The sequence below is a fragment of the Mesoplodon bidens genome (assembly GCF_964165515.1).
Source record: "Mesoplodon bidens genome assembly, chromosome: 6".
Taxonomy (NCBI): Eukaryota; Metazoa; Chordata; class Mammalia; order Artiodactyla; family Ziphiidae; genus Mesoplodon; species Mesoplodon bidens.
Window position 1 is genome coordinate 38,738,022 of NC_138162.1, and position 13,964 is coordinate 38,751,985.

At 35.9% G+C, this 13,964-nt stretch overlaps 1 protein-coding gene across 9 annotated transcripts in view; it reads left to right on the top strand.

The window, feature by feature from the left end:
- CDC14B (cell division cycle 14B) overlaps window positions 1–13,964 on the top strand; it is a 101,461-nt gene that overhangs the window by 46,866 nt on the left and 40,631 nt on the right. For all 9 annotated transcript variants that reach the window (XM_081236961.1, XM_081236960.1, XM_081236956.1 and 6 more), the window contains exons 3-4: window positions 398–473; window positions 2,832–2,924. In XM_081236961.1, the coding sequence (XP_081093087.1) occupies window positions 398–473; window positions 2,832–2,924 (169 nt within the window). The remainder of the gene's footprint in view (window positions 1–397; window positions 474–2,831; window positions 2,925–13,964) is intronic.

Genomic DNA, 13,964 nt, shown 5'->3' on the forward strand with positions numbered 1-13,964 from the left:
CTTAGGGAAAAAAATCAGAATGAAAGAACCTTCCTAAATTTAACAATTTACATTTGAAATTCTAATAGTTTACAGTATAATGAGATATAAACTAGTGTACTAAGATGTTATGTTTTTGCCAGTGGAAAAATATTTGTGGAAAAACAGCTTTTTTTTTCAGAAAGTATTTTTATTTGTTATTTGAGGTTAGATTTAGGCATTGTAACACTTGTCATGTATTTTAAGTCATCTTTTACCAGAGTATTTCTTCCATTAGTAAGGCAGTACCTTTAAGTTGTGTGACCTATAATAATTTGGTGTGTGCTTTCTTGCTTTATTTTGATCTTGTAGCTACAAAAAGGCATTTATATTCAACATCTGGAATATACATACACATTTTTATTTTTCATTTTTGCAGCTTCTACGCAGATTTTGGACCACTCAATCTAGCAATGGTTTACAGATATTGCTGCAAGATTAATAAGAAATTAAAGGTAAAGTATTCCTTACGGAAGATTTCACTTATGTAATCATTGTTAGCCTGATCTTGCAGGGAGGAAGGGAAATCTGTTTTTAAAAAGGAACTGTCATGTTTTTCACCAGAGTGATGTTTGAGACATACATGTGGTTTATTGTTTTATAAAGTCATAGTATATCTATTTGTTTTCCAGAGTTTTGATGAATGGCTTAAGTTTGGGTCATTTGGTTCTGGTTTGGATTGGTGATGCTCATATACTTGAAAAGCCAAAGTGCAGATGGTCAATAAAGTGAACCTCTTATTGTCTGAGCGAGTGGAACTGTCACCTAACAAGAGGAGCTTTCCTTCCTTTGGTCATTGTTCTTTCTGCCTTCACTTTGATAGGGAGTGTTAGGAAAACTAAGAGAAATTGGATTCATCTTACTTTATTTCATTATACCTTGAATCTCCCATGATATTGTACTACTTGTGACTCTTCACTATGACCCTTTACACATATGATTAAGGAGCAGAGAAGCAAGGGCAGACAGCATACAGTCTTTAAGACTCTATCACTGAATTGTAAGAGTGTATTACTATTAGTTTGAACTTAGACCTTATTCATTTATTTAAAAAAACTTTGAATTGCTGGTCATGTACAATAAAAGGTGTTCATATACTGCTAGCAATTCTAAGAGTCACTGTATATTCTCAAGTAGAAATACTGGATTTGGGGGCAGATGCTTTTTAAAAACAAGTTTATTCAGCTGATTACTTATTAGACTGCTACACAGAAATAAAATTCATTTTCAATTAAAAATTAAATTATACTAAAAATTTATGGGTGAGTAAGGCAGATCTATTTCCCCTTGAACATCAAACTTAAAATTCCACACCATAAATGCTAGAAGCATCTGTCAGAAGTTACTAATATGTAAAAAGGAAGTTGCAGCGTTGCTTTTTCTTTTTTTTATTAAATTTATATTCACTAGAGATGTATACAGAGATGGAGACTCTTCTTTCTGGACTTTATTTCTCCCCAGAACAGGAATATAAGCATTTGTGGCCTTGGGTATTTATGTTCCCCCCATTCCATTTTTCCAGTTGCCAGTGGCAAGTTTTTTGTTTCATACAGGGCTGAGAAGCTAAAAGTAATTTCCTTTTCCCCTGCTTGTGTTCCTTTGCTTTAATTTTGAAAGTTTTTTGTTTGTTTGTTTTAAATATACTTGGCCATCCTTTTATCCTTTGGGTCAACCAAGAATATATTTGTCCTTTTTTCAAACTTAAAAAAAAAATTATTTACCAGAACAGCTTGCAGTGTTGACCATCCCACCTGACTGAAACTTAATTCCTATTCAATTAATAGTGGTAAAAGTGTGTTGAGAATTTGTATTAAGTGTCTTGTGCGTATGCTGCTTGAGGGCCGGTTGGCTTGTTGTTGTTGTTTTTCTTTAAATCAACTTGGATTTCTTACTCTGTGTAAACAACTAAAAGAAAATATGTAACATTCATCATTGAAATACCCAAACATTGGCTCACAGAAGCAAAAAGAATACTGTGCTTATTCAACTGAATATATCCTGTTTCTTACCCTTACTTGAAACATGTCTACTCACATTAGTGAAGTACAGGTGAGGAAGAGCTAATAAATCATGTGTTCCTTTGGTTTTTAAATTCCATATCCTTTTTATTTTTAACTTTTTATTAAAGCACAGTGTATGTACAGAAATATGTACAGATCATGAATATAGAGCTCAATGAATTTTACAAACTAAATATACATGGATAATCATCTGGATCATCAGATCAAGAACAGAACATTAGCAACACCCCAGAAGAGCCCACTTATGCTCTCTTGGTTATCTCTGTACCACCCTCCTCACTCCACCCCTCCCTACCCCATTCACTATCCTGATTTCTAACAGAATGAATTATTTTTGCCCGTTTTTATATCCTTTGATGTTAATTTAAAGGTTTTGGGAAGAGATTAACAAAAATAGTCAGACAGTAGGAAAAGGAAAGAAAAGGTCTCCCCTGCTACCTTTTCCAGCTTTTTATGTATTCTTTCAGAGGTAGTCTATACTTAAATTGTATCTGTTCGTAGCTCCTCTCCTACCTTTTTAAAAAATTGAAGTGTAGTTGATTTATGATATCATATTAGTTTCAGGTTTCTCCTCTCCCACCCTTTAATTGTACATTTGTTCTACTCCAAGGATATGTCTTTTATGGGAAGGTACATGGTATTTTTTGGGTATCAAAGTTTATCTTTTTAAAAGTCTTGCTAATATGAATGCTTCAACATTGTGAGGTTTGGAATTTATTTTAATCACAAAATAAAGTTTTAGAAAACTTGAAATTAGAAAGGAAATACTAACAGCTGTTTATCTTTATGCAGTCCATTACAATGATGAGGAAGAAAATTATTCATTTTACTGGCCCTGACCAGAGAAAACAGGCAAATGCTGCTTTCCTTGTTGGATGCTATATGGTAAGTATTTAACTACTTTTCTAACGTATTAGTGAAAATACGTACAACAGTGGTACTTTAAATTTGTGGTTGAAATTTTGAAATTACTTTTTCTCAGACATCTTGATTTCTTTCCAGAAAGAACATGTTTTGCTTTATAAAAATTGACCAACTGGGAAAGGCTATGGAGGGGGGAAGGGGTATATGGGAGATCTCTGTACCTTCTACTCGGTTTTGCTGTTCTGAACCTAAAACTGCTCTAAAAAAGTCTATTTTTAAGAAAATTGACCAACTAGTGTGAAAACCTTTTTATCTGTTACGGCACTTAACATTAGAAAATAATGCCCCAAATCTGTGATTTTATTAACTCATGATCCATTTAGTAAAGTTGTGAAGGTGGAATCAGGACCAATAATTGATTTAAAAACAAAAACAAAAACAAAAAACATCAAAAGTGTATCACATGAGGTAAGAATGCTGTATAATTTGAATACAGGCAATGTTTTCCTAAATAAGGTGTGATTCTAAACACATTCAAACATGCCATAAGGACATGGCATGTTGGTACTGTAGGAAAATGGGTAATATACTGTGTAGATTACATACAACATTGAGTGGTTGGTCTTTTTGGGTCATTGGAAGTATGCTTTGGAATAGCCAGTATTTCATGAGTTATGAATTTCATTTATTTGTAAATATCATGGAAAGTGGTTATTTAGAGGCAGATTTTATCTAGTGCCTGCATTCATCTTCAGGAGTACCTAAGTAACAGGTTTTCCTGAATAAGCTAAGAGGTCCTCCAGAGTGGTGTTCCTCATGTTTTTGATGGTGTGGAAGCTAGCTGTTCTACTCAGTGGAGAGGAATATCGAGTAGTTATTCCAGATAAAAAAGGATTGGTGTTGGAGTTCTTGAGGTAAGTTCTTTCTTCTCCCAGGTTGCTACTTGGTTCTGTCATGCTTTCTTTTAAAATTTTCTGACATGTAGTTTGAACGTCTGGAATTTACAATGATAAGACCAAAATTTGGTGGTACTAGTTGAAATTGCACCTCAAAATTGGGTAGCTTCCTTTTCTACGTTTAAGGTATATCATTAACAATGACTAAGGCCGTTTTGGGTTTTGTTTTTATATTTGTGCTCACAAAAGTAACTGAGAGAAATGTTTCTGAAATAACTAAGTTTTATTATCATCTCTGTATGAAACACAGATTGTAGATTATATCTCTTAAAAATTGATTTTTTTAAGCTTACCCAGATAAGGACTTTTGTTTGTTTTTTGGCTTTTGTCACCTCTCCTGATGTTTATTGTACTTAGCAGCAAAAATCCTGAGCAGGGAGGGTGGGTGGAAAGAGCCTCTGCAGGGTCCCAAGAAAAAGAATGGAGAAGGTAGCTGTTATAACTGGGGTAATTGGTCCCATTACTTGGCCAGTCACTGGGGAGAGGAATGCCATGGATTAGAGTAAATTGTGACAGCTTTACAGGAAAAGGGACACAGCCAGAATTCTTGGTGTTCATAAAGTATTAAAGGGAACCATGGAGAAATGGCCCTTGGTGTAACAGTAAAAGTCATTACACTGCCCAGGAGAAAATCTGGATGGCTGAAGTAGTTCCACCTAAGAGAACATTCTCCTGAGCAGAGCACACAGAGCTTGCCTGAGCTGCATTGGAGTCAGTCATTTGTCTTTCTTTGTTAGATGAAGATGTCCCTAAAATGGTGGGGTCTTGAGTAGCCAGATATGGTAAGTTCGTTGTGAAAGAACCCCTTAGAGGGTAGCTGTGGGCATCATGCAAACCAAGCATTGTCTTAGAAACAAAACACTTGATAATTTTATAGATAAGAAATCTCTCTTTTTAGATCTTGTTGCTGTTGTTTTTTTAATAGCTAGTGAAAAAGCAGAAACCCCTTGGCATACTGATTGAAAATGTGTTAGCGTGCTTGTTCCTAGTTTGATGTTGGCCTTTTGACTTTGTTTATCGTTGTATTTTGGCATGCAGAAGTTTATTTTTCTACAGTTAATATATTTTAGATTTAGAAATCCTTCCAGGATTTTACACTCCCAGGTTAGCACTGATTTGATTGGTTAGGAAAGTGCCAGGTAAGCAATTTGGACTCAAGTAATGAACTTGAGTTCATTCATCTGTTCAGTTAGAAGCCAGCTTGGCAGGAGGTTTACAGCTCTTGGCTGTAGTAAATGTCTTTGCACCATGACTGGCTGGCTAAAGTAGGAGCTTGGAGCTGTAATGATGCTAGGTGGGGAAACAGGAGAAAAACTTCTAAGAAGAGGATGTTTATTAATAGTAGGAAAGGAGTGTCAAGACATGATATGGATACCCCAGAAGATTAAACATCAAAGTAAGTAAGTAGTGTAGGTTAAATCTGGTTGAAGTCTATTGGATCCTCTGATTAAAGATTTGTAGAGAAGAGTGAGAATTCCCTAAAAATTGATCTTCAGGCCTGATGACCTTTTCTGGAGTTGTTTGAGGAATTTTGGAGATAATAAGTCTTTTTAATGACTGACTTAGAGGATGGTGTAGTAATATTAAAACAAAAACAAAAAGTCTGGAGGAAGTACAGACAGGATGGAAGTATTCCAAATGGACTGGTTCTATTTAAAAGGACTGACTCTGTCCTTTTAAACTCTGGGCCTCTGAAAGGAATCATTCTCCCTTCATTCTTGTGTACTCAAAAGGACCTAATAGGGGATGTGGAGAGAGTGAGAGAATAAAGTGTTAGTAATTATGTTTATTTTTTTACCTTAAAAACAGAAGAGGTTAGGCTGTATAAATACTTCAAATACTCAAATACTTAAAATAGGATTGACATGCCCATACTTTTCAAATACATTGTATTTCTAAATATTACAGTTTATGTGGCCTGGCAAATGGATTTGCCAACTATCTGAAATGGTAGATTCTTGGGTAACAAATTAGGGTGCAACTAAAAATCTTTTTGTACCACTCACCATAAAAGAGTTGAGGAACATAAAAGATAACTGGATTTTTTGTTTTTTTTTTTAACAAAAAGGTAAGTGAACCATATCATTTTACAAAATAATAAGTTTGCTACCCTGTTGTGATAGTTGTGATCGTGGCTGTTTCCTAGCCAGACTTTGGGGTGGTGGTACTTAACCTGTCATTTCAAGTAAAGGTGAAATTCTAAGTGGCAAAGTAAGTGCTTTTCAAAACAAATTCACGATTGAGAGTGTATTTCTAAAATAAAAGTTTGAAACGTTGTCATTTTGCTATAAAAAATGTCATGTGCAAAACCCATATTTGGACCCTTGAGAAATTTAGAAAAACTTCCTTTAAAAATACTTTTATATTTATTTATAGAAGCAGGATATGTTCACCAGTATAGTTTTATCACCTGATTTTTTTAGTTAGTGATCTGTTCTTTCATTTTAGTACATGTTTTATCATCTTTATACCCAGATTGTATTTGTTTTTCTCAATTGATCCAAAGTGTCCAAACCAATATCTAATCCAGGACCACACATTGCATGTGGTGGTTGTGTCCTTAATCTCTCTCACACATGGTCCTTTTTTGCTAACACTGATTTTTATAAAGAGGCCAGACCTATTTTCTTGTAGAAAGTTCCACCTTTTGAATTTCTCTGATTTCTTCTTTATGGTATTTTTTAACTTGTTTCTCCATTCTTTGTATTTCTTGTGAACTGGAAGTTTTACCTATAGGCTTGTGCATTCGTAGTATATGTTGTATCCCATAAGAAGACATGTAATACCTAAATTACCATTAGTGGTGCTAAAAATGGCACCACTGGATTAAGTGCCAACCATCAAATCCCTTCAATATATTGTTTTCTCCTTATGATTTAAGCATTCTGTGTGGTGTTATTTTGGAACTGTTTGTATGTTCAGTTCCCCATCAACCATGCATGTTGGTGTTTTAAACAACAATTGATCATACTTGCCTGAATCAATAATTTTATTAGGGTTTCAGTATAACATTTTTCTAATTATTTCATTCCTCCGTCACTTATTAGCTGGCTTACTTTTATGGAAATTGAGCTTTCCCTCATTCAGCTGGGGCTCTTTGGTTACCCTGAAACCAATTTTCCTACCGAGAAGGCAGAAAGAGTGGCCGTTTCCCTTTAATCACCAGTTTTTGAAGTATTACATGAATAGCCACAAAACAAAATTTTAAAACCCTATTTAAAGTCATTTAAATAATGTTTCATTGGGTTTTGAACTCATTTGCTAAACATTTTAAAAATGTGCAGCACTTTCCCAACACCTGATTAGCATTTGGGAAGTTGGAAGTTTACTAACCAAATGCACATCATTGCTGAATGGGATTAAAAAAGTAAGTGTAATCATTCCTGCATTTGCATTTACATATCATGGTAATGTATCTTTTTTAGTTACAGCAGCCATTAAAATCAAGAATTGAAGTAGCTGAACTTACAACTAGACTTTTATTTATTTTTATAAATTTATTTATTTTATTTTTGGCTGCTTTGGGTCTTCGTTGCTGTGCGCGGGCTTTCTCTAGTTGCGGCGAGTGGGGGCTACTCTTCGTTGCTGTGCACGGGCTTCTCATTGCGGTGGCTTCTCTTGCAGAGCACGGGCTCTAGGCACGCAGGCTTCAGTAGTTGTGGCTCACAGGCTCCAGGGCACAGGCTCAGTAGTTGTGGTGCACAGGCTTAGTTGCTCTGTGGCATGTGGCATCTTCCCGGACCAGGGATTGAACCCGTGTCCCCTGCATTGGCAGGTGGATTCTTAACCACTGTGCCAGTAGGTTCAAACATTAATACCTAGTTGCGAACAGTTATTTGGAAGAGGCCATTGTATGGGGGATGAAGTTTAGGGATTTACAGATTGAGCTAGCTTTTAATTTCAGTTTGGTAGGCTATCTGGCACAAATTAAGCATTTACTAAACGTCATTCTCTTTCTCTTTTTTTGGTTCTGTCTACCATTATTACACCTTAAATCTGCTTCTTATATTAAAAAACAAGAAAGTTACCATTGTATCTTACTGATTATCAACTTTGGTTACATCTTACTGCCCCAGCATTTATATTTTCCTATAGATACCTAGTACTTAGTTCTTCTATAGGTTAAATGTACTTTTGAGGGCTTGCCTGGGAAATTAACCATTGTTTCTAACAGTTTTCTGTGGTTAAAGCATCCTGAGTGTAAAATAAATGACACAAGCAAACTGTTGGTACATAATTTGCAAATTTGCCCTCCTATAATGTTCAATAGATTACTTTGGTAGAGCTAATTGTGGTAACATATAGATTCCCTGTTTAAAATGTATCACTGTATTATATTTTTATTTTAAGCAATTTTTATAGCCTTCAGAATGGTTTACCTTGTAAACACTTATACTAAAAACTGTGATACTAATTAAATTCTAGGAATATATTAATTCAGCAATCTGAGTAGAATCCTAAATTGCATTGAATTTGAGATTGCTTCAACAGTTGTAATAAGAGCTCAGGGGCTTAATTTGTTACTTAATGATGATCTTTTGAACCTGTTGTCCATTTTTCTTAATGATTTAATTATTTTGGACTCAGAGTACTCAATGCTGGGTTAAGGTAGCTGCAGGGTGAAGGCATTAGACAAGAACTTAAGACAAGGAATGCTGAGGGGAGAGGATCTGGAAGCAGTGGGTGGGAATCCAGTTCAGCAAATAGCAGTCCAGACAGGGCAACAGAGACTGGAAGACAGAACCCGGTGGGATGGCCAAAGTCTTTGTAAACACCCATCCCTGGGCAAACACCCTTCCTGGGTATCTGTGAAAGGCAGAGCAAACAGCAACCAGGCAGAGGTAAATAGCAACCAGACACCAGGCAGTGTGAGGTGCACCAGAGCCACAGAAAGGGGCCAGCATGGCCCCCTGCCATAGGAAAAGGCCATGTGGTGGAGGCAGCTGGCTGTCGTCACCATCATTCATCAGAACTTTACTTCCCTTTTCACCTTACTGAGCCCATCTGATATTTCAGCTGCCTGTGAGACTTGCTAGGGGCTAACAAGTCTAGGGAAAGAGTAAAGAGAAATGGCCCCTCTGACCATTTATGATCTTTGATTGCAGATCTGTTAAGTTCTGTGTAATTTTGGATCCCATTCTTGTTTCAGTACTTCTTTTAACATAGTATGGTTTCTTATCTGTAAATAAGGCTTGAGCAGTAGGCCCTCTTCCATCAATAACAAGCAGTGTGATCTTGGGTGAGCAGTTAACACCAGAGGTTAGAAAGTAGTAGCCTGCCAGCTTTATATAACTCAGAGTATTTATATTTAGTAGTTTGTTTTTGCCAATGTTTACAAATTAGGTGCCTTTATTTTAAAAATCAAGATTTTTGCTTTGTCTTAAAAAAGTCCCTGCCACTCACGTAGAATATATCCATGTGTGCTTATACCCAAGGCCAATTCCCTCACATTTATTAGTCTGACCTTGGTAAAGATGTGTTTGCTACTCTAGAGTTCCAGTTTCCTTTTATCTAAATTGAGAATCATTATACCAGCATACTATACATACAAATAAAAGTAATTTGAGAAGTTAAAACTATTGAAATATAAGGCCATCTGAATTTTTTAGAGAGATTTATGCTTTTTTCTTTTCTTACTGGTATTTGTGCAGAAGCTGTGAGAGTGATTTTATCTTATTTACTTACTTTATCACATAAAATTGCTTATTATATATAATCTTTTCCCTGTTCACCTTTTTTATTCAGCAGTTGAATCTTTAAGCCTGTTTCCAACTTGCATAGATTCATGAAAATTCTATGTTAATCTGGATAGAGTGATTTTTTTTTAAAAAAGATCAATCAAGTTCTTGGCATTGGAATGACTATGTCATATGGCTGATGTGAAAATAATTAAATATGGGAAACGTTGTGACATTTCTCAATGAAGAATAATTGAAAATAGTTTACTGAAGTGAGAAAGTGACATGGACATATATACACTACCAAACGTAAAATAGGTAGCTAGTGGGAAGCAGCCGCATAGCACAGGGAGATCAGCTCGGTGCTTTGTGACCACCTAGAGGGGTGGGGTAGGGAGGGTGGGAGAGAGGGAGATGCAAGAGGGAAGAGATATAGGAACATATGTGTATGTATAACTGATTCACTTTGTTATAAAGCAGAAACTAACACACCATTGTAAAGCAATTATACTCCAATAAAGATGTTAAAAAAATAAAATAAAAATAAAAATACTGCAAATTCTGTCAAAAAAATAGTTTACTAGTTTATTGGGTTGGAATTTAAATATCTTTTGTTATACTTAACTCTGAGATATGATGACTTGTGTAGTTTTTTTTTACATTTTTATTGGAGTATAATTGCTTTACAATGTTGTGTTACTTTCTGCTGTATAACAAAGTGAATCAGCTATATGTATACATATATCCCCATATCTACTCCCTCCCACCCCTCTAGGTGGTAACAAAGCACTGAGCTGATCTCCATGTGCCATGCAACTGCTTCCCACTAGCTATCTATTTTACGTTTGGTAGTGTATATATGTCCATGCCACTCTCTCACTTCGTCCCAGCTTACCCTTCTCCCTCCTCATGTCCTCAAGTCCATTCTCTACATCTGCGTCTTTATTCCTGTCCTGTCCCTAGGTTGATCAGAACTTTTTTTTTTTTTTAAGATTCCATATATGTGTGTTAGCATACGGTATTTATTTTTCTCTTTCTGACTTACTTCACTCTGTATGACAGTCTCTAGGTCCATCCACTACAAATAATTCAATTTCGTTTCTTTTTATGTCTCAGTAATATTTCATTGTATATATGTGCCACATCTTCTTCAACCATTCATCTTTCGATGACACTTAGGTTGCTTCCATGTCCTGGCTATTGTAAATAGTGCTGCAATGAGCATTGTGGTACATGACTCTATCTGAATTATAGTTTTCTCAGGGATTATGCCCAGTAGTGGGATTGCTGGGTTGTATGGTAGTTCTATTTTTAGTATTTTAAGGAACCTCCATACTGTTCTCCATAGTGGCTATATCAATTTACATTCCAACCAACAGTGCAAGAAGGTTCCCTTTTCTTCACACCGTCTCCAGCATTTATTGTTTGTAGATTTTTTGATGATGGCCATTCTGACCCGTGTGAGGTGATACCGTATTGTAGTTTTATTTTGCATTTCTCTAATGATTAGTGATGTTGAGCATCTTAATAGATGTGCCTCTTGTCCATCTGTATGTCTTTGGAGAAATGTCTATTTAGGTCTTCTGGCCACTTTTTAATTGGGTTGTTCGTTTTTTTGATATTGAGCTGCGTGAGCTGTTTATATATTTTGGAGATTAATCCTTTGTCAGTTGCTTTGTTTGCAAATACTTTCTCCCATTCTGAGGGCCATCTTTTTGTCTTATGGTTTTCTTGGCTATGCAAAGGTTTTAAGTTTCATTAGGTCCCATTTGTTTATTTTTGTTTTTATTTCCATTTCTGTAGGAGGTGCGTCAAAAAGTACCTTGCTATGATTTATGTGATAGAATGTTCTGCCTGTGTTTTCCTCTAAGAGTTTTATAGTGTTTGGCCTTATTACATTTAGGTCTTTAATCCATTTTGAGTTTATTTTTGTCTATTGTGTTAGGAAGTGTTCTAATTTCAGTCTTTTACATGTAGCTGTCCAGTTTTCCCAGCACCACTTATTGAAGAGGCTCTCTTTTCTCCATTGTATAGTCTTGCCTCCTTTATCAAAGAGAAGATGACCATATATGCGTGGGTTTATCTCTGGGCTTTCTATCCTGTTCCATTGATCTATATTTCTGTTTTTATGCCAGTACCATACTGTCTTGATTACTGTAGCTTTGTAGTATAGTCAGAAGTCAGGGAGCCTGATTCCTCCAGCTCCGTTTTTCTTTCTCAAGATTGCTTTGGCTGTTTGGGGTCTTTTGTGTTTCCATGCAAATTGTGAAATTTTTTGTTCTAGTTCTGTGCAAAATGCCAGTGGTAGTTTGACAGGGATTGCACTGAATCTGTAGATTGCTTTGGGTAGTACAGTCATTTTCACAATATTGATTCTTCCAATCCAAGAACATGGTATATCTCTCCATCTGTTTCAATCATATTAAATTTCTTTCATCAGTGTCTTATAGTTTTCTGCATACAGGTCTTTTGTCTCCTTAGGTAGGTTTATTCCTAGATATATTATTCTTTTTGTTGCAGTGGTAAATGGGAGTGTTTCCTTAATTTCTTTTTCAGATTTTTCATCATTAATGTATAGGAATGCAAGAGATTTCTGTGCATTGATTTTGTATCCTACTACTTTACCAAATTCATTGAATAGCTCTAGTAGTTTTCTGGTAGCATCTTTAGGATTCTTTATGTATCGTATCATGTCATCTGCAAACAGTGACAGTTTTACTTCTTCTTTTCTGATTTGGATTCCTTTTATTTCCTTTTCTTCTCTGATTGCTGTGGCTAAAACTTCCAAAACTATGTTGAATAATAGTGGTGAGAGTGGGCATCCGTGTCTCGTTCCTTATATTAGGGATAATGGTTTCAGTTTTTCACCATTGAGAAAAATGTTGGCAGTGGGTTTGTCATATATGGCTTTTATTATGTTGAAGTAAGTTCCCTCTATGTCTACTTTCTGGAGGGTTTTTATCATAAGTGGGCGTTGAATTTTGTCGACAGCTTTTTCTGAATCTATTGAGGTTATTGTATGGTTTTTATCCTTCAGTATGTTAATATGGTGTATCACATTGATTGATTTGCATATATTGAAGAATCCTTGCATTCCTGGGATAAACCCCACTTGATCATGGTGTATGATCCTTCTAATGTGCTGTTGGATTCTGTTTGCTAGTGTTTTGTTGAGGATTTTTTTTTTTTTTTCTGGTACGTGGGCCTCTCACTGTTGTTGCCTCTCCCGTTGCGGAGCACAGGCTCCGGATGCACAGGCCCAGAGGCCATGGCTCACGGGTCCAGCCACTACGCAGCACGTGGGATCCTCCCAGACTGGAGCACGAACCCGTGTCCCCTGCATCGGCAGGCAGACTCTCAACCACTGTGCCACCAGGGAAGCCCTTGTTGAGGATTTTTGTATCTGTGTTCATCAGTGATATTGGCCTGTAGTTTTCTTTTTTTGTGACATCTTTGTCTGGTTTTTGTATCAGGGTGATGGTGGCCTTGTAGAATGAGTTTGGGAGTATCCTCCCTCTGCTATATTTTGGAAGCATTTGAGAAGGATAGGTGTTAGCCCTTCTCTAAATGTTTGATAGAATTCACCTGTGAAGCCATCTGGTCCTGGGCTTTGTTTGTTGGAAAATTCTTAAGCACAGTTTCAATTTTAGTGCTTGTGATTTGTCTGTTTATATTTTCTATTTCTTCCTGATTCAGTCTTACAAGGTTGTGCTTTTCTAAAGGTTGTGCTTTTCTAAGAATTTGTCCATTTTATTAGCATATGGTTGCTTGTAGGAATCTCTCATGATCCTTTGTATTTCTGCAGTGTCAGTTGTTACTTCTCCTTTTTCATTTCTAATTCTATTGATTTGAGTCTTCTCCCTTTTTTCTTGATGAGTCTGGCTACTGGTTTATCAATTTTGTTTACCTTCTCAAAGAACCAGCTTTTAGTTTTATTGATCTTTGCTATTGTTTCCTTCATTTCTTTTTCATTTATTTCTGACCTGATTTTTATGATTTCTTTCCTTCTGCTAAATTTGGGGAGTTTTTTTGTTCTTCTTTCTCTAGTTGCTTTATGTGTAAGATTAAGTTGTTTATTTGAGATTTTTCTTGTTTTTTTGAGGTAGGATTGTATTGCTATAAACTTCCCTCTTAGAACTGCTTTTGCTGCATCCCATAGGTTTTGGGTCATCGTGTTTTCATTGTCATTTGTTTCTAGGTATTTTTTGATTTCCTCTTTGATTTCTTCAGTGATCTCTAGGTTATTTAGTAGCATATTGTCTAGCCTCCATATGTTTGTATTTTTTACAGTTTTTCTCCTGTACTTGATATCTAGTCTCATAGTGTTGTGGTCAGAAAAGATACTTAGTACGATTTCAATTTTCTTAAATTTACCAACGCTTGATTTGTGACCCAAGATATGATCTGTCCTGGAGAATGTTCCATGA